The following is a 19,750-nucleotide window of genomic DNA, read 5'->3' as shown; positions in this document are numbered from 1 at the left end:
ATCTCTTATTGATATTTTATTTCGGTTACTAATTATCGAGATTAATTAAGAAAAAATGTTAATGATGACAGCCAGCTCATCTACAATAGATAAAATCATTCAAAACACTATTACGCAATATTAAAACTCGTGATAAATGACAAGTAAATAGAAAAAAAAAATGCCTATTGGCCTTAAACGTCACTGTATTGCGTCTTGATTATCTCTGATAGTTTAATCCTACTTGAATGAACTACCAAGGTCATCTGACCTCTTCTTTCATCTTATGAACAATTATATCTCTGATAGATCATGATGGATAAACGTTGCGGTCTATGTAATAATAATCAATGTTGATTAAAAATTAGATGTTTAATAAATTTAAATAATTAACATCTAAAATACTACTTTTTGTTCATATTGTTTAATTTTAAGTTGGACTTCTTAGCTCTTGAGTTAATAATTATTTAAATTAATAATATGATCTGAACTTCAGCAAAGTAGTTCCTATTATTTTTAGAATAGAACTTGCAAAGAGTAAATATTAATACTTTCATTTAAAGCTGAACAAATTTTAAGTTTCTAGAAGCAAAATATAGTTAAATTGATAGAAGTCTTGTTTTGTACAAAAACATTATTTATTATTGTAATTGACAGATATTGATCACATATATAAAATACAAGTAATATTCAATCCTAAGATTCAATCTCAGGTTGATTTAACAATCTTTTTTTTTATTCGTCTTATCAGTAATTATGGCATTAAATTTACTGTTTAGTTAGACAATTGAACTAATTAATTTTTCCAGCTTCAACATGGTAAGTTCCTTTTCCTTTTTCATCGACTTTCGATGAACTACTGCTGTAAACACCTTTGGCACCATCGACAGTTCCACTTTTATTTACTTCCGGTGTTTTCTTGATGTTGTCACTGCCAGTGCCTTCTCCACCATCTTCACCAATACGTGAAAAGAGTCTAGAATGATGAATGGTAAATTAGCTTCATAATATTTTTGATGAAAATTATTTCTCAGTAAGTTATTTAAATATATCCTGAATTAACATTTTTCTTCCAAGTTTTTGAGAACTTGGTGGATAGGTTTGTATTGTGAGAACTAGTTATTTACATAATTTTATCGAAAGTTAGAAAGAAAAACATATTCGATAACAGTCTAGCTAATGTATTGATGATAAATATTTTTAAACGCTTTTATATAATTTTTTTCTCTTATGGTGTGAAATTTAACAATGCAAATAAACAAAAATAAATATTATTTCGCTTAAAAACATCTCCAGTTTTATGACATCATCAATGATGAGTCGTAAATCACACAGAAATATTTCTAGTTTACCTTGAACATTTTTTGAAGAAAAGTAAAGAGAAAATATCATTTCTACTCACCCGATACCATTAGAATTATTATTAGAATTTGCGTTTGCGTTTGCATTTGCATTAGCATTTGCATTTGCCAGACCACCATGAGCGTTAGCATTGGCGTTTGCGTTTGCATTGGCACTTGCTAATCCACCATTTGCGTTGGCATTGGCATTGGCATTAGCATTGGCGTTGGCGGAACCAGTTCCAGTGCCTCCTAAGTGGCCACCACCACCTCCTAGATGACCACCACTACCCCCTAAGTGACCTCCACCAACGTTTCCGTATTGTCCACCTCCACTTCCGCCACTTCCGTAATGTCCTCCACTACCTCCTCCTACATTACCACCACCGAATCCTCCAGGTACTCGACCTTGAGACTCAGCACCTAAACGGGCGGTGAAACGGAATCGTATATCGAACGGTTTAAAAATTTTTTTTAAAAAATGATGTCTCAATGGTGTAAGATGCCCCCGCTTACAGGCTATGCTTTGAGGGGCAAAGCATGGATCGATGACTTTGCCGCCGATTCCACCCCCGTAACCACCTTGACCATAACCGCCTTGACTGTAACCACCTTGACTGTATCCGCCTTGATTATAACCACCACCATATTGACCTTGATTATAACCACCTGCTCCTCCACCCACTCCTCCTACGCCTCCAGCTTGACCTAAAATTATTAACAATTAGCTATGAGGATCATTTGGATCATGAGTAGATAAATCTTACCAGCTGCTTTAGCGTTAGCACTAGCTTTAGCATCAGCATGAGCACCAGCTCCAGCAGATCCAGTTCCTACACCACCGCCTTGGCCAACTCCAAATCCACCACCAGTTCCAAAACCTCCTTGACCAGTCCCGAAACCTCCTTGTCCAGTTCCTAATCCATTTCCGCCACCATAATTGCCTTGGTAGCCACCTTGTTTAGTTCCTCCTTGTTGATAGGTTCCATATTGATATCCTCCTTGCTGGTATCCTGATTGGTAACCTCCTTGCTCATATCCGCCCCCGACACTGCCATGACCAGTAGAACCAATTGGTTGAATTGGTCCGGTAGATACACCACCAGTTGGTGCAGGGTACTTTCCAATAGGGATAGAGGGGCCAACTGGAATTGAAGGTCCAAGTGGGACAGCTCCACCACTTCCACCTCCTGAAGATAAAAATTATAATTAATAGTTCTGATAGATTTTTCAATGAAGATAATTGAAAACACACCTGCTGCACCGGCTTTTGCATTAGCGTTAGCACTAGCACTGGCAGCTGCGCCAGCATTAGCACCAGCACCAGAATGTCCACCACCAACTCCACCGAAATTGCCACCTGCTGGGTATCCACCTCCAGTAGAACCTCCTTTTCCAAAACCACCACCAATAGAACCACCCTGGCCATAAGCACCTCCTGCACTTCCGGAATGACCACCACCTTGACCATAAGCACCTCCTGCACTTCCGGAATGACCACCACCTTGGCCATAAGTACCTCCTGTACTTCCAGAATGACCACCACCTTGGCCATAAGTACCTCCCACACTTCCAGAGTGACTACCACCTGATCCAATTGATCCGAAACCTCCTCCATAACTGCCAGATGATCCTCCTGCACTGGAAGCTTGACCATAGCCAGCTCCATAGCTACCAGACTGTCCACCAGCTACACCACCACTTTTTGCTCCACCAATTCCAAAACCACCAGATCCTCCAACGCCAAGACCGCCAATACTTCCACCTATGCCACCGGCACCATGTCCTCCAGCACCGGCACCACCGCCATGACCAAAGCCACCACCACCACTATGTCCTCCAGCACCAGCACCGGCACCTCCACCATGACCAAGGCCACCTCCACCATATCCTCCTTGTCCCCCACCGTAACCACCCTGTCCAAAGCCTCCATGACCACCACCGTATCCTCCATCATCAAAAATAACTCCATCATTCGTAGCTTTGGCATTAGCATCAGCAACACCGCCACCAATTACATGAGTATCAGTTTTTGTTTGGCTTTTTCCACCAACTCCACTTGAACTACTTGATGAACTTGATGACGAGCTACTGCTTGATACATATCGAGGATATCTCCAACCATCTTGATCATAATAAGTTGCTAAAAATAACCAAAAGTAAATTAAAAATTAATAATATTTATTTTTTTTTTTCAATCATCTTAAAAATATTTTCACAACAATTATAAGATTTAAAATTAATATTTAAAGTAATAACAATAATAATAATTTTGATGTATCAACCTTGAGCAACAGCAACTATCACTAGAAGCGTTAATATGCTTATTTGATTTCTTGCCATGTCTGACTGTGCTCATCATCACTCAACTGAGTGGTAATATACTAGAGGACTCCCACCTATTCCTCGGTCCTTCTCCTTAGCGTCTTACGTCGTAGGCACGCTTTGAACTCTTCGTCAAAGAATTCGCACGCTCTATGAAGCCTCAAAATCCCCAGATTTGTACCCACTTTCAACAAGGTCATCATCAAATCACTAACCATAACACCAAAGAATTGTTTACAAATCATTACCTAAAATAATTAAACTATTTTCAATCAAGCAAAAAAATCTCCATCATCTTCGAAAAGATTCTACTTCATTTTACATGATAGCATCATTATAAAATCAATAAATAAATTCACATCATCATTATTATTATGTAATAATAATTAAATGACCAAAAAAGTGGTCCAAAAATAAATAAAAATATGAATATTGACGAATACAAGTGGGGAAAATCCTCAATGAATCAATAATAATCAACTTGGAAACTTCATAATTGATCTGGTTTTTCCATCGCAAAAATAAGGACACGATCAAAATATGCACGCGAATTGAGGCCGGTAAACATAAGAGAGTTCAGTCGTGAACTCATTCAATATCAAAAGATTACAGTTTCTAATAATTAAAAAACAAAAAAAAGATAAACTTGAACCTTTACAGGTCAGACAAGAAAAGTGATAACCCCGAAATATTTCATTATTTATAATCCAAATTGCTAAGAAAATCTAAGTTTTCTTTCCAATGATTCAACTAATGACTAGAAATGAGGCCAAACAAATTTTTAAATTAAATCACTGCTGTTTATTAATAATCTTATTGTCATTTACTTAGATGGATGATTTGAAAAACGTGTTTTATTACAAGAAATGGTATGTATACAATAATTAGATAAAATTATTTGTTTTATTTGATTTCTTGTTCTACGTATTACATAAGAAAAGGCTTACCTCATTGTTGATGATGAGTTTGAAGCCAGGCTTTAAACTTTGTATGCTGAAAAGAAGATTACCTTCATCGATATTAAATTCTCCCGGCCCTCAATTACTTTACTTGTATTCAAATCATTTCGTATCTTTGTTATTATAATAGAGAATCAGCAGACATCAAATGAGGTCAGTTCTATAAAATTCATTAAATAATTCAATTCATTTCATCATTTTTTCTCTAATCATCAATTTTGCTCCTTTTTTTTTATTAATCAAAAGGATTAAGATTTTTTAAATGAAAAAAAATACATCAGAAAAAATAAATTAATAAATAAATAGTTTATCTATTTAATCTCTTGTCGAAAAATTGCTATACATATATGGAAAATAAAAAGTGTAATTTAATGCTGTATTTTTGTCGACTGGGTATAAAACAGGTTTTTTTAAAAAGTTTTTATTCATTCTAAGTAGATGATCAAAGAGTTGATAAACCATTATTGAAAGTATTTCCTCATTCTTTTACTTGTTTATATAAAAATAAATTTCAGCTAGAAGCTTAATTTGTATCCATAATTAACACACTGCAAAAAATAGCTTTTTTTTTTATTAAATAAAATGTGATTTTATTTATAGGAGTTATTAACATATTTTATTGAGTCATTTCTATCAATATGAATAAATTTATTCAATCTTTTCCAAATGAAAAAAATGCTGATGATGATAGATTGCTTTAAGTCAGATTGGCAATTTTATATTTTAGCTTCCTGGATATTATAAAGTGCATTTATGGATTTTAAGACAACATTTAAAGTAATTGGATTAAAATTCTTAAATCAATAAATAAGCTTAAGATAAAATACAAAAAATCTAGACTATTAAGATTTTCTATTTTTTTTTTTAATACAATAATAAGAAATAAACATGAATAGAATGTGTGGATACTTGGAAATACTATGGAAAGGAATCCATTATTTATACAATCGAATAATGACAGGACAATTATTATATACAACTCATTTTTAAACATAATTATGCTAATAATTGTAATTAATAAAATTGAAATACATAAATTAATAGCATTGAACATCCGATTAAATATAAAATTATTTCATAAAAGCTATGATCGAAAGATATATTAGAAACATTTCATGGATATTTTTATTATTGACTTATTTGATTGAAAAAAATTTTTTTTTTTTCTAAACCAGCAAGGTTTTTTTCAGTATAAGTAATTCTAAAAAATGTACGCTTCTCAAGAAATACCTAAATTTAGATCAATTCATATTTATTAGTTATCCATACTAATTAAACACGTGTTTGGTTCAGAAAAACAAACTAGGAATGATTTTTTTTGTCATTACATTACATAGTTGTTTGAAGCAAGTAATTTATTAGCAATAAAAAAAAAGTATTTTTAAAATCAACCTTCAACTTGTTTAAGAAAAACATTGTACAACAATGATGTGAAGGTCATTAAAAATTGAAAGTAATAATTTTGATGCTTTCATACATTAAGTATAAGAAAAAAAAATTCGCTTGAAATAATATTTATCTAGTTGATTATAATTTAAACATTTTTTGTTTTAAATAAAACTCAAATAATAGTCCTTAAGTTATTGCTGTATTAGAATGATTTAATTACAAAATATTAACTAAACAGTTGATTTTTGACTAAATATATTCTGTAGGACATTAAATAACTCCACAACCTTCGGATTTCCCACTAGTCTCACAATTGGGAATTCCCTACATCAAAATAATCCCTGTGTGCTGAATTAAAAATAACATTTCGGAGATAGTATGAATTATTTTCTAGTCGAATATAATTTTAAAGAATTGAAAACTAGATTTTTTTAATTATCAAAAGCTTTCAAATGATTACCTAAAATTATATTCATAATAAAAATACTTAGTAACAATAATTATTGTATAAAATTAATTGAATTACATTTTTTATGTTTTATAAATTTATTATTAATTCATAAAAAAATTTTCAAAAAATTATTTTAATTCATCTAGTAAATTATCAACTTTTAATAACATATTTTCGATTGAAATTCCACTAACGAAGAGTATTAAATAAGAAAAAAAAAATTGCTACCAAAAAATTTTATTATTATTAAAAGAATCTAATTATTTTTATTATTCTATCGTTATTAAATTCCTTTTGCGATAGATAATAACAACCGTTACAGTCAATTTATCTAAATTATACAATTCCTTTCTAATTATATAATTGTCAATATTTAAAAATTGTCCATTAGTTCATTCATTGAATAATGCTTATATAAAAACAATTCCTTAAAAACAGTTGTAGAATAACAATAAAAATAAAAAATGTATATAGTTCTTAAGCGATACATATTTTTTAAGCAGCCTGTTTACGAATAAGTGACTGTATTTGATTATGAGCTATTACTATATGATTATTTTTAGTGGAACAATCGATTATAATCAATATCCTTTTTTTATTTATGACATTTTCAAACATAGTTTATTTGATTGATAAATACTACCACAAATTATTTTTGATCTTTCTTTTTTTCTTTAGTCAGAAAAAATCAAATGATTGATATTAATGTTCATGAAGTCTTTCAATACCTTCCCAGTCTTATGTTAATCCCAGTTAATTAATCATTGAAATGTTAGAAACAATGTAAAGTGATATAACAGCTTATGAAATTGATGAATAAATTTTTCTTCAAAGGTAAATTTTGAATTCGTTAGTTATGAATGTCAATAAAATTATTGTCGCTTACAAAAGACACATTTTTTTATAAATAAAATGACCCCCTGATAAAATATGAAATAGTTCATATTTTTTACAATTTATCATAAACAATACCTAACTTTTGATATAATTATTATTAGGCCAATAATATTTACATTAAACAATCAACTAAAATCGTTCTGAAACATAATTAATAACAAATCATTGAGACTATAAGAATCTATCTATAACCTTATTAACGATATTTTTAAACGTTAAAATGATTTAAGGCCGCAATTTTGATTTTTAAAAAAGTGAAATATACTTGTTAGTGATAATTAATTATCGATAATGAAATAATTGCATTTATGTAAATTTCCTATTAAAATATAAAAATTAACATAAAAATAATGCAATTGATGAATACATTTTTTTTTTACTAATCAATGAATGAAAATTAATAATTCTCTTTTTGTGCAAAATTGACAGGAATGTGACTTTGTTGTGTTGCACTTCTTATCACTTCCATCCATCTGTAACAATAATATAATAATATTACAATTATAGTAATAAAATAAATTATATTTTAAAAAACATTGATTTAATAATTTAAAAATTTTTCAGCACTAAAATTATTAATAATTAAATATTTATTTACCTGCCAAATGTATATTCACTTTCAGCTCGGAAAAAGTACTCATGTCTTTTAAATTGTAATTTAAATACAAATTCCTTATTGATTCTATCTTTTTCGGACGGAGTTGAGACTGTATATCCAAGAAGTGGTAAACATGCAAGTGAAAAATCATCTTGATGTGATTTATAAAAAAAGAGGCAAAAATTGGTAAAAACTACCCAAAGTTTTTGCCAGTTATCGCTATTATTAAACTTTCTCAATAAAAATCCACTGAGTTGATTTTGAAAAGCACGCAATTGATCGCTATAACTAATGCTTGTATTACGATGCCAGCATACGTGAACGGTTGAATTACTTCTTTGAGATGCTTTTACTCCACCACAACTCGATCTATCGAGTTCCAGGCCAATTTCATCGCCAACTCCTAAAACTATTACAAAAAAATCATTTGTCTATGTCGAAATGTGGATACAAGTTTGGTTTATTCATCAATTTAATGTAAGTTTGAAATGTAAAAATACTCAACCAGAATTTTATATATTAGAAGAAGAATAATCAAATAAAAATTATCAAATATCTTGATAAAATATTTTATCATGCTCTAAATAGTTTAATAAGTTGGTTCAAATTATAAAAGAATTATGAGAAAACTGGATGAATTTTAATAATATTTAAAGCGTAATTTACAGGCATAAAATAAAGAAACTTGAGTGAAGTGTAGCATTGCATTCAAAATAGCAACTTTATAAAGTTTAAATAGCTGGTAAAATACATACTAGATGATTTTAAACTCAGATATGGAGTTTTTCCATCAACTGAATCGAGTTGTGTAATGGCCATATTTAAATCCTCAAGCCATCGTTCTTTCTCTTCCTCATTATTAGCTGCTACAGTTAATGATTGACTACCCTGACTAATAACAAATACGAAATCCGTTCCAGTTTTATTGTCACCATCTTTAATCGTCATTCCCTTTAATGGAAGTTGACCATGAACACGGAAACATTGAGTAGGTTGCTGAACTCGGAATGTATAAAGTAAAATGTCTGAAAATAAAAAGAACATCCTTTGCTGATAGCCTTTATGGCTATAAGTTTGAAGACATCCCTGTCTGATGAATCTTCTTCCTTCCTGGACCAAGTTTTCAAACCCGCTGATGTCTCTTTGTAATTCACAAAGTTGAACTAGATTTTCCGCTTGATTTAAAACAGTAAGACCCTCGAGAAGTGTCTCACCAAGTCTATCTCTAGCAGCTAGACAATCTTCAAAATCTGTATGATCTTTTGGATAATGATCCAATAGTCGATCGATAATACTGTTATAATGCAGTAATCGTTGCAATGGTTTCAAGAGGAATGAGCTAAGTGGTAAATAGCAATATTTTTGAGCTTCAAACTCTTTACACAGTTGATCGAACCGACGAGATGTTCGCATTGAATACTCCATCTTCTCAAGTACTGGCATAAGATGCTCGAGATATTGATCGTAAAGTGGAAGCACATTAAGCAAAGTGTTGTACAGAAAATCGCCAATATTATGTCGTGCGTTATTTTCCCATCTTGCAAGTCGAGCTTCCATTTCTTGTAGACATGGTCCATGTGCGTCTGCTAGTAATTCAATTAATCCTACCGCTGATTCACCTTCTAGATCTGATTCTCGTGCTACTTCCTCTCTAAACCACTGAAAAACAAAAATGTCTATTACTATGAAAGGTCACTAGGTTAAAGCATTAATGCATCCAATCATAAGATAAGTGTCTAGAGAATCACTCCATCTCAGAGAGAAGTAGACATTCAGGTAAGTGGCAAGGGAAGGTCTTATGTGGTGTTGGGGAATTGGAGACAAAATGCAATTAAATGTCAGAATTACCAACCGGGGTTCAATCATGATAGTCAAAGTTGTGAATGAGGTCTTTTCACACAAATGATCTAATGTGACTGCGTTTATATTTAATATAAACTTAATAGTTTCATCAACGAACTGCTTAAATTTTTAATTATTTCCCATCGAAAAGAATGAAATAGAAAGCTAAAAAGATTCGATCTTTATTCCATCTACCATGATTTAAAACCTTCAACTGCACATGGGGTAAAATCCATCTCAAGTGTTTCTAATCTCAAATAACTTTCAACCTCTCAACAGAAATCTGAGTAAAATATTTCTGTACCAACTATGTACTTTCAAAAAAAAAAAATCACTTAAATTTGTACACCTATCAGCACCAGACGTACTACCTACCAGACACATTTACGTTTCTATTGATGTCAATTACGGTTACAGAGTTATCTGAATGATGTTTTTATATAAATTGTTATGACATCTTTTGGAGTACACTGTCAAAAACATGTATATTAAATCCAAAAAATGTTTCAAAGGTATTTAAATAAGAAAATGCATGAATTTAATTGCGCCTATTGGGGTTGATTATATCCCATGTACAATCTATTCACTGAAAAATTATTTTAGATAATTATCTTACCACATTAATGACGTCTAAATCTTTTTTATATGTTCTTTCAGTCATCAGAAGCTCTTTGGCAATATAATAAGCCTTATCTGTCGGCCATCTCTGTAAATAAAAATTATGTCACTTTAATACAATAAAAAAACAATACACAAAAAAGCTCTATTATTGATTGCCAATCATCCTCGACATTTAAACGATTTTTAGAACTCTATATTACAAAAAAAAAACAAAAATAATAAAACTATTAGATATATGTCGATACATAAAATGTAATACATTGTGAAATCACTTTTCGTTATTCCATTAAAAAAGTAATGGCTATTGGTAGTTCAAAAATAACGTTCTATTTTAGAAATTGAATATCGTTTAATCGATTGATTATATTTATATCTATATCACGTGATTGATAAACAAGTTGGTAGAAACTTTAATGAATGGTATTATTATACATCTCAACATTGAATCAATGTAAAAGTAAAAACTGCTTACAAATGAATCAAAACTTTTCCTATATTAAAAATAAAATTCAAAACTTTATCATAAAGTACATAATAAAAATCATTTTACAAGATAAATTGTTTTATAATAATTTAAATTTATGAGATTCTATTAGGAAATATCAAAGTATGCGTATTTATTATGAAAATCACCTTTATAATGTATTCTGGAGTTTTGGCTGTTTATTAAAGAAACGTACACTGAATAAGCAAGTAGCCAATCCATTCTAAGTCGTTCCATTAAGCAAATCTTATAGCCATCATTATTTATGTGTATATAAGACTTAATATATATATATATATGTACTCTATTTTAATCTTTTTATATTTTCTTATTGAATGGAAAAATAAATATCCTGCATCAAACCTAAAGCTTTACTGCATATCACTTCTACACTATTAATATTTTTTTTTTAATATTATTAAAAACGATGAATTCAAAATTTTTGTAGACAATTTATAATTTAATCGTTCTTTTTTATGTTTAATTATATTTACCAGCTTATTATTTGAAATATAAATCCTAATTTATTAAACAATAAATTAGATGGGTTTAATTTTGATAAGAATAATAATAAGTTGAAAGAGCTTGAATTAATGAAATAATGTAAATATCTTCTGATTTATAATCATTTCATATTTATGTATTTACCTTAGTTTTTTTTATATCAATATCCTCAACACCACCATTCTTCATCACATTAGAACTTTTCTCTGGACTCGATTCCACAGAATTAATCACATTAACATTTACATTCACACTCATATCTGGTCCTCCATTTGATTGATTATCTGGCTTCCCATTGAGGTATAATAAATTGTTATTTTCCCCTTTCGATATTTCCTCCGGTGGCTCCTGTTTACAATTCTCTACACCATCTGTAAGAAGATATTAGTTAGTAATCTATAATTGTTCAGCAGATATTGATGAAAAATAGATCAAAAACTTGGAATAATAAGGCCAACTCAGGATTATCATGCAATATTGCAGCGTTTATGATAAATAAATTCTCTCTTTAGATAAAATAAAAAATATACAACTTCATTGCATTTACGTAAATTATAACATAAATTATTAACGTGCTTTTGAACATTTTATCATGCATATTTATAGTTGCATTCTTTTTTTTTGTTGTTTAGACAAAAAAAAATTGGCTTGTCCTTCGTATACATTTATTATTTAATGGGACACAAGTGCATTAAAAGAAAATATTGCCTAATTTTGAGGGAAAAATTTACATCGATGTAAATAATGAATAAAAACGAACATACGAATGAATATAAAATTATTTTAAAGTGCTAATTATTGAAAGAGTAATTATCGTATCAAACAATAAAGACTTTTTTTGCTCTTCGGGATTACTCACACTTGGTATTGTCATCCAGCTGACCAACAATTCCAGGAGTGCGATTTAATAAAGAAAAATTTTACAAAATTCAACAAAAAAAAAATTGAGTTTTCTAAAAACTCATTTTTAAAAGAAAAATAAAACTATGTAATCATTAAAAATAATTGTTTTTTTTTTAAAAAATATATAAAATTTCTAAAATAAAATAATAAAAATTACTAATGCCTGTAAATGACTTTGTATATAATTTATTAATATTATTATGTATCAATAATCAATGTACAATAAATTCCCTACAGTTGTTTTTGTTTTTTTTTCATTCATTTAATCATAAATTATTTTTTATTTTAGTTGACATCACGTTTATCTTTCTTATCTTAGCGTGTACATAATTATCGGATTTTGTGATTTATTTCCGTACAAGGAAGAGCATAATTTGATTTATCAAATAACGTAATTATTTATTAATAAGCATCGTAATTAAAAAATTATCGCGATTATTCTTAAAAACTAACACTTTTATATGCAAGAAGACGAATGATATCAATAATGATTCAATATGTAAATTCGTCAGATATTATTAATTAATTTTAATAAAATTTTCAAAATCAATTTTTCGCTTTTAAAAATTACGTTTTCGCGTTTTTTTTAACTAACATCAGAGAACAATATCGAATTTTTGGTGTTTGTTTTTTTTTTCTCCTCGATTATTTAATAAAATTAATAACTAATTATTTATATTTATCATAAATGAATAACTGACGATTTTATAACCTTAAAGATAATACTTATCCCGTTATTTTTTATTTCTTTAATAATTATTATTCATTATTTCATTAATTACTGAATTATTTATTACTTATTTTTATTCAATACCATCTTTTTCGAGAACATGATAAGAATTAGTTCAATAATGATAACAACAATTATGACGACAATGATTAATAATGTCAACGGTGCAACATGAATAATTCGGAAATCGATCTAAGAGAAAAAACAGTATTCAATATTCAATTAGTTTTTTTTTCTTTCATTTAAGCTCTTAAAAAATTTTTCACACATAAAAACTCTCTCAACTTGAGAAATTGTTTTTTGCTCTCTTGTTTTTGTCTTTTATTCGGTCACACTCATTCATTCGGTTTCTTTTTCACTTATTTTCACTCATTGTGACATAACGAGCAATAATACACTAATTGTTATGAAATAACATGCATAATTTCGTGATAAGTTTCAATAAAAATTCAATTAATTAAAGAGCTCATGAGAAATTGGGATGTGTTGATGAATTATTTGTATAAAGGGATTGTTTTCAATTAGAGGTTAGTTTGATGAGTTTTGAGACATTCCTAAGAGCACTGACTGTAGCAAAAATCGACAGGTGATGATTATAATTAAAGTCTACAATTAAAATAGATGAATAAAATAAAAAAATTATTGATTCCATTCATCAAAAATTGAAAATTTTATCTTAAATAATTGGTTAAAATATTTTTAATGCATTTATTGATTCAGACTAGAAAATTCACATTAAAAAGGCAAACGAAAGAGTTCAAATTATTTGCCATAAATTGCCTACTAAATGGATATAGGTCGTTTAAATTGATTAATAAAAAGTATTGATATTCAAGTGAACAATCTGTGTAATGTCATGTCAACCCACTGTATTTAAATGAATTATTGTTTCATCAGTGAATAACTATTAAAGCATTTCGATATTTAATACATTTACTATTGTAGAATCAAATATTTCAGTTGAGTCTCTATTTCAACAATGATAATAAAATTCAAAATGATAAGAAAATCAATGACTCATTTAAAAAAAAATTTATATCTTTTTCAGTTCATACTGGAAAAAGAATTAACTGTGAAGAACACTTGGAAAGAATTACAAAAAAAAGGAAGATATAAATCCAAATATTAAATACAATAATCACAGGAAAAGGTAAAGAAGAAAATACTTCTCATCTAGAAAGAGGCTTATCAGTTTTAATCCTGGTAGGAACAAATACTGGATCAAGTCAAGGTACATCAGACCAATGTTGAGCTAGGAATGGATCAAAAATGAAAGAATTTTTGTTTCTAGCAGTAAACAAAAATATAAACTCCACTGTACCATCACAATTCACCAAACAAGTGGAAACATTTTGGACCCATATTAGAATTCTTTATATAAATGCATTTTTTTGCTCCAAAAGAATCAAAGTTTGCCTAAATATTGATAATTCGAATGAAATATTAAATTATTAATATTCAATAGCTGTGAGTTGACACTGCATTATTTATAATGTTCAAATATATCAATAGTAATGTGACAATTAAAAAAAAGGTCACTACTCGATAGTTTTGGGTGGGGTAATAACAGTCAATCAATCAATTAATTGATGTGATAGATGCGGGAAGCTAAGTACCACACAACACAGGACACAGAAAAAGAGTGTAAATGTTTTACAAACAACTAGAATATTTAAAAGAGTCTGTAATTAATGATATTAATCAATAATGAATATTTAAAAATGATTATTTATGATTAATTTTAAATTGATAACCTTCAGAAAACAATAGGATATATTTCTGTTAATACTTCTACTCTAAACAAGCATGTAGACACATTTTCAATAACTGTTATCTATAAAAAATAAAATCAATATAATTTGGAATTAATTTGTAGTAAGAGAGTAATAGAATTCAATTAAATCTTTAATAATATGAATAAAAAAGTCTTAAAAGTTTATTTACAATTTCTTGCATAACTTTGTAAATATTTTAAAATATTTCCAATAATAATGGTAAAAAGGTGAATGTGTTCTAATGATGTAAAATATGTGACAGATCAGGAAGTGTGATTGTTTTGTGATTAGATGCAACTACTTAAGAAGTTCCTTCTAACAATATCCAATAAATTAATTGGGTTGCTCAGTAAAATTTGACGAAATTTTTTCTTCGTGTATTAACATTTAATATGATAGTTTAAATGTAATAACAAATTTTCAGAAGGACCTTCTTAAACATGATTCTAATAGAATGAATCTACTGGAGCTCGTACGATGTTCTCCGTGTCGTGATACGTGGTACTCAGCTCATTCACTACTTGACATTTTAATTAAATTTTAAACTCAATATATGTATATATCAACATTGTTCTTTGTTCATTTAGTTATTTTCATTAACTCGAGTTTTTTCATTGGCTTAAATATTACCCCACGTGCGGTTAGCTCATTCTGGATAGACTGGTAAGAACCGATTAGTCAGGTTGCGTGGTGTTGCATGAGCCAATACATTTCGTACAGGATTGACCCGAAATGGCACGTGCCAAGCGGGTGAGTTCACATATCCATTAGAGTAGTTCCAGCGGTTGTAATCACCACCTGTCAAAATGGTACGCAGTATTCGTAAGAATGTCACGTTAATATTTCTACAGTTGACCCATCAATTAATAATAAAACAATGTTTCAAGTCGTTTTCAATAAAAAAATTAACAATGACTTGTGATAAAATATTTAAATGATAACAATCAATATCAATTATGAAATCTAAAAAAAAAAGATAATATTATTTTATAGCTCCTTCATTCTCCTTCTTTCATTTACAGTCTCCCACGACTTGTGCAGGCCTACTTTTTCAGAAAGAAGCAACTTATTTAGCTGGGAGTCGAACCCAGAACCTTCTAGTTACACTCTACCAATTATACTTGTGTCTAATTTCTTACTTTTTGGACCTGCACTCATCGTGGCTTTAAATTTAAGTAAATTAAACAAATTAGATTAGTTTTTCCTATTGAAATTGGAGATGACGGAGTTCAACTATATAATTACCAAAAAAACAATACCTAAACGTTGTTCCCTAACTTTAATTATTTAGTCATCAATTATTATTAACTACGATCGTTCTTTGTTACTTGTATAAATGTTTATAATTATGTACTTCAGGTTTGTTTTATAATAACTATAAATACATGTTTAAAGGGCTTGTCTGCTTATTATTCAAGATATTGTTTATCGAATTGATTATAGATTTCAGTCGTTTTCTAAGAAAACATCTAGAAAAAAAATTCTCTCAAAACTTTATTTATAAATAATTAATTAATTTATCTATTATATAGTTAATGAACAGAAGAAAAAATGTGTGCAAATGTGAGAGTGCAATGATAGGTTTGCAAACCAATGCAATAGATGCAGTTTAATGAGTTTGATATTGGTTATCAATTTACAGGTTTCCCAGTGAAAAGGGGGCTTATCTCTACATGAGGTTTTACAAATTATTGGAATAAATACAAGGATTGATGGTTTCATGTCGTCAATTTTTTTTCCTACTTAATTGCATGCCGAAGCAAAATAATGGTAAAAAAAAAAAGTTAACTTCATATAGAAATCATAATCCTCAATATTTTAATACTTAAATAATGTTCATTTAATTAATTTTTTATTGCACCTTAATTGTATAAATTCTTTTTTTTTTTTAACTCCACTTTCATTATTTTATAAAGCCATATAATTTTGATCTTTTTTGTTTTTATGAATTATTGGTTTGTATGGTTTTTTTTTTTCTTCTTTAATTACATGGCTTTTGGAAACGATTTTGGAAAATCCAATTCCATTATTGATGCAAGCATTTCTTTTTTTTATCGAATCAGCACTCAACTTACATTACTTTGACTATGATAAAATAATTCGAAAAAAAAACTGTCCTTTTAAAAAAATTATTAGAAAAAGTTGGGATTAAAAATGTAGGCACATTAAGGAGAAATTATTATGGCACATTGTTCACAATTTAGATAATCAATATTATTTTTTAGTATGTTCTACTTGTCAATTTAATGTGTAGATTTTAGAAATAGTTATAATACACTATTTAAAAAAATCATCAGAATATTAATAAATGTCCAAAATGATATATTTCAATTGGAAAAGCATTGTACTTTGATGAACGACTGCATATTCTAAGACTATTTTTTTTTTTGTCTAGTTTGAACATTGTTCACCAGAAAATATTCTCATCACCTTTTTACTCAGAATATGTAAAAAATGGAGAGAAACTTTTCTCATTTTGTTTGAAAATTTCTAAAACATGGTGAGAAAAGTTTCCTTTTAAAAATTACTGTACTATAATGGCAACCCATGATTAATTTGTCCAGTAAAAAATATTAGAAAATTGATAATAAAATTTAGAATACATTAATATAAATAATATCTATAAACCTCCTTATATGTCACATATAAAATTAATATTAATCCACAAGATGTCACAAGAGAGTCGTTAGACTCCAAGGTAGAAAGCTACCATAAATTTTTAAGATCAACCATTTTGCTTTGCAAATTTATTTTTCATTACATCTGACAGCTTTTAAAGCAATATTCTGTTATGGTTTTGTTTAAACTTTAATATCTAATCTTTTGAAATAGATGAGTAATAATTTTCAAAATGACTTCTTCCCATGTACACATTGTTCTATCAAAATGTTAGCTTCATAGTACAATTTTTATTCTACTGATGATACTGACTGTAGTCTCACAAAGACTTATTACTCAGTGTATACTTCAAGAATAGATCCAAGCAAGTCTATATGTCAGGATAAACATCTGGCTCCCAGTCTATCATGTAAAAATAATTGAACATTTATTAATATTCCAATTGATCCTTTCATCTTTTTTAAAATAGTGAATTATTCCAAAAATTCAGGATTCATACGTGAAAAAAAATATCGATCAGAAAATTTTTAATAATCTATATATTGAGCAACTTGGTTATTTATTTTATCGTTTCTTTAACCATTAATAATTATAAACAATCGATTGAAAAAAAAAAATTATCTTGAACCTGTTACCCGTTTGCTAAATTGTCAATTCCAAAAAGATTTGAAACAAAATGATGACTGACGCAAATTGCGATGATTGTCATCGTTTTTTTTTTTTTTAAAAAAAAACTCAACACTAACTCTACAGTGTTATTATTTATTTATAATTATTGGTTGTATATTTATTGTTTATTGTTTTAATTTAGTTATTATTATTAATAATATCAATTAATAATAACTATAATAATTTTATTTTCTTATCTCTATGCAATTTAATTCCTTTAATAAATACTAACTCCTACTTAATTATTCTCTCAAAACTTTACTACAAAAGCCTATAGCAAATACTTGTCTTCTACTGTTTTAAACAAATCATTAACATCTTCAAACTCTCTGACTAGTTAGTTTTTTTTTTTTTGATTGATAAGAAAAGGTATCAATTTTATCATTCATACAAATTACTTAGAAGCACGATGATTTTTCTACCTTATTAAATACTTAATAATTTTTAATTTAAAAATAAATAAATAAAAATAATTTATTTAAATAATTTTTGTTTCAAACTTTTGATATGAAATAATATATTAATTATAATTATATTAATCAAGTACGTGTAATCAATACTGAAAGTAATACTGAAATGTTTTTATCTATAAATTAATTTCTCAAAATGAAGAATATTATTGTGCTGATAAATGTTCTGTTGATAATTATTTATCTTCCTTGATCCTTTTCAATTAATATTAGAATATTATATTATTGATAGTACCCCGAAAATTACGTTCAATTTATTCGACCATTTTTTTTATACTTATATCACGTTCAATTCCTGATATTTCAATAACTTCCACATTAATTGCTTTTAAATTTCAATTAACGACTTTTTTATTGACGTCTCTCGTTGTTTTCAGTCTCTGAATATCTCTCAATTTAAAAAATTGACTTTGGTTATTTTACCGTTACATTTTATTACTCTTCTAGATCTTGTTCATCATCGAGATCTTGATCAACATGTTCTCTCTGCTCTGGTAACAGTGGAGGAGGAATAGTTGCTACATCAAAACTAGAATCTGTGCTAGAAACAATTTGTCCATCTTTTACTTCAAGATCAACACTAACTCGATGTCTTTTTTTGGCATTTTGTTGTCTTTTTCTTCGGAAGGCTCTTTGAATTCTATCTGGAGTGTGTGCAGGACTATCTATACTTGAAGAAGTATCTCCTTCACTTTGAGGACTTCTACAAGCAGAATATCCTAAAGTTCTTGTTCTAACTTGAGTTCTACTATGTAATGGAGGACTAGACGTTGTTGATTCACCACTTAAACTTGTAGTAGAATAATAAGGAGTAGATTTAGCACGAATTGGAACTATAACTGGTCTTTCAGTTGACCTAGTTCCATGACGTAGATCATGAGTTGGTTCTGAATATCCTCGATCAAATTTGTGAGTTTCTTTTACTGGTCTATCATCTTCAAAACTTTCACGAAGTTCTTCATAACTCTGGTCGTCATCTCCAGATCTAGACCTCGATGCCAAGTCGGCATATTTTTCATGCATATCTTCTGAACTATCTCCAGGACTTACTTTCATCATTCTCGCTTGATCACCACTAGAATACTTCATTGCTGGAACATTGTCATAAAGTTGATCTTCATCTTCTTCTGGAATAGGTCCAGGAATACTTGGTAAAGCTCCGAATTCTAAATCTTCATCAAGATTTTCATCGTAC

General features: G+C 28.7%; 2 protein-coding genes across 5 annotated transcripts in view; both read right to left on the bottom strand.

The window, feature by feature from the left end:
* Positions 1 to 697: 697 nt before the first annotated feature.
* On the bottom strand, positions 698 to 3,763 carry LOC118069636 (glycine-rich cell wall structural protein 1.8-like). Its single transcript, XM_035087875.1, has 6 exons — positions 3,605 to 3,763; positions 2,575 to 3,462; positions 2,087 to 2,509; positions 1,836 to 2,027; positions 1,382 to 1,742; positions 698 to 955 (listed from the first exon to the last, which is right to left on the bottom strand). Exons 1-6 carry the CDS (start codon positions 3,660 to 3,662, stop codon positions 772 to 774), a joined length of 2,106 nt encoding a protein of 701 aa, XP_034943766.1. The 5' UTR covers positions 3,663 to 3,763; the 3' UTR covers positions 698 to 771.
* Positions 3,764 to 6,663: 2,900 nt separating this feature from the next.
* Positions 6,664 to 19,750, bottom strand: part of LOC118069643 (FERM, ARHGEF and pleckstrin domain-containing protein 1-like) — a 29,365-nt gene continuing 16,278 nt past the window's right edge. For 3 of the 4 annotated variants that reach the window (XM_035087885.1, XM_035087886.1, XM_035087887.1), the window contains exons 11-15: positions 11,534 to 11,760; positions 10,397 to 10,486; positions 8,694 to 9,597; positions 7,939 to 8,347; positions 6,664 to 7,813 (exon numbers count right to left, since the gene is read on the bottom strand). In XM_035087885.1, coding sequence (XP_034943776.1) covers positions 7,738 to 7,813; positions 7,939 to 8,347; positions 8,694 to 9,597; positions 10,397 to 10,486; positions 11,534 to 11,760 — 1,706 coding nt within the window. In that variant the 3' untranslated portion in view covers positions 6,664 to 7,737. Of the gene's footprint in view, positions 7,814 to 7,938; positions 8,348 to 8,693; positions 9,598 to 10,396; positions 10,487 to 11,533; positions 11,761 to 15,192; positions 15,596 to 19,750 lie in introns of those variants that run through there. The other variant, XM_035087888.1, reaches the window with a different exon arrangement.

The sequence above is a fragment of the Chelonus insularis genome, unplaced genomic scaffold (assembly GCF_013357705.1).
Source record: "Chelonus insularis isolate UGA/USDA-ARS -01 unplaced genomic scaffold, ASM1335770v1 contig_41_pilon, whole genome shotgun sequence".
NCBI lineage: Eukaryota > Metazoa > Arthropoda > Insecta > Hymenoptera > Braconidae > Chelonus > Chelonus insularis.
This window is presented reverse-complemented; position numbering and strand designations above follow the sequence as displayed.

What these genes read in the sequence shown, in the direction of transcription:
- LOC118069636 (XM_035087875.1), bottom strand. Translation starts at nt 3,662, where the DNA reads ATGGCAAGAAATCAAATAAGCATATTAACGCTTCTAGTGATAGTTGCT. An exon ending in TGCTAACGCTAAAGCAGCTG is followed by an intron (nt 2,028 to 2,086) that starts GTAAGATTTATC and finishes TAATAATTTTAG; the next exon opens with GTCAAGCTGGAGGCGTAGGA. An exon ending in AATAATTCTAATGGTATCGG is followed by an intron (nt 956 to 1,381) that starts GTGAGTAGAAAT and finishes TCATCATTCTAG; the next exon opens with ACTCTTTTCACGTATTGGTG.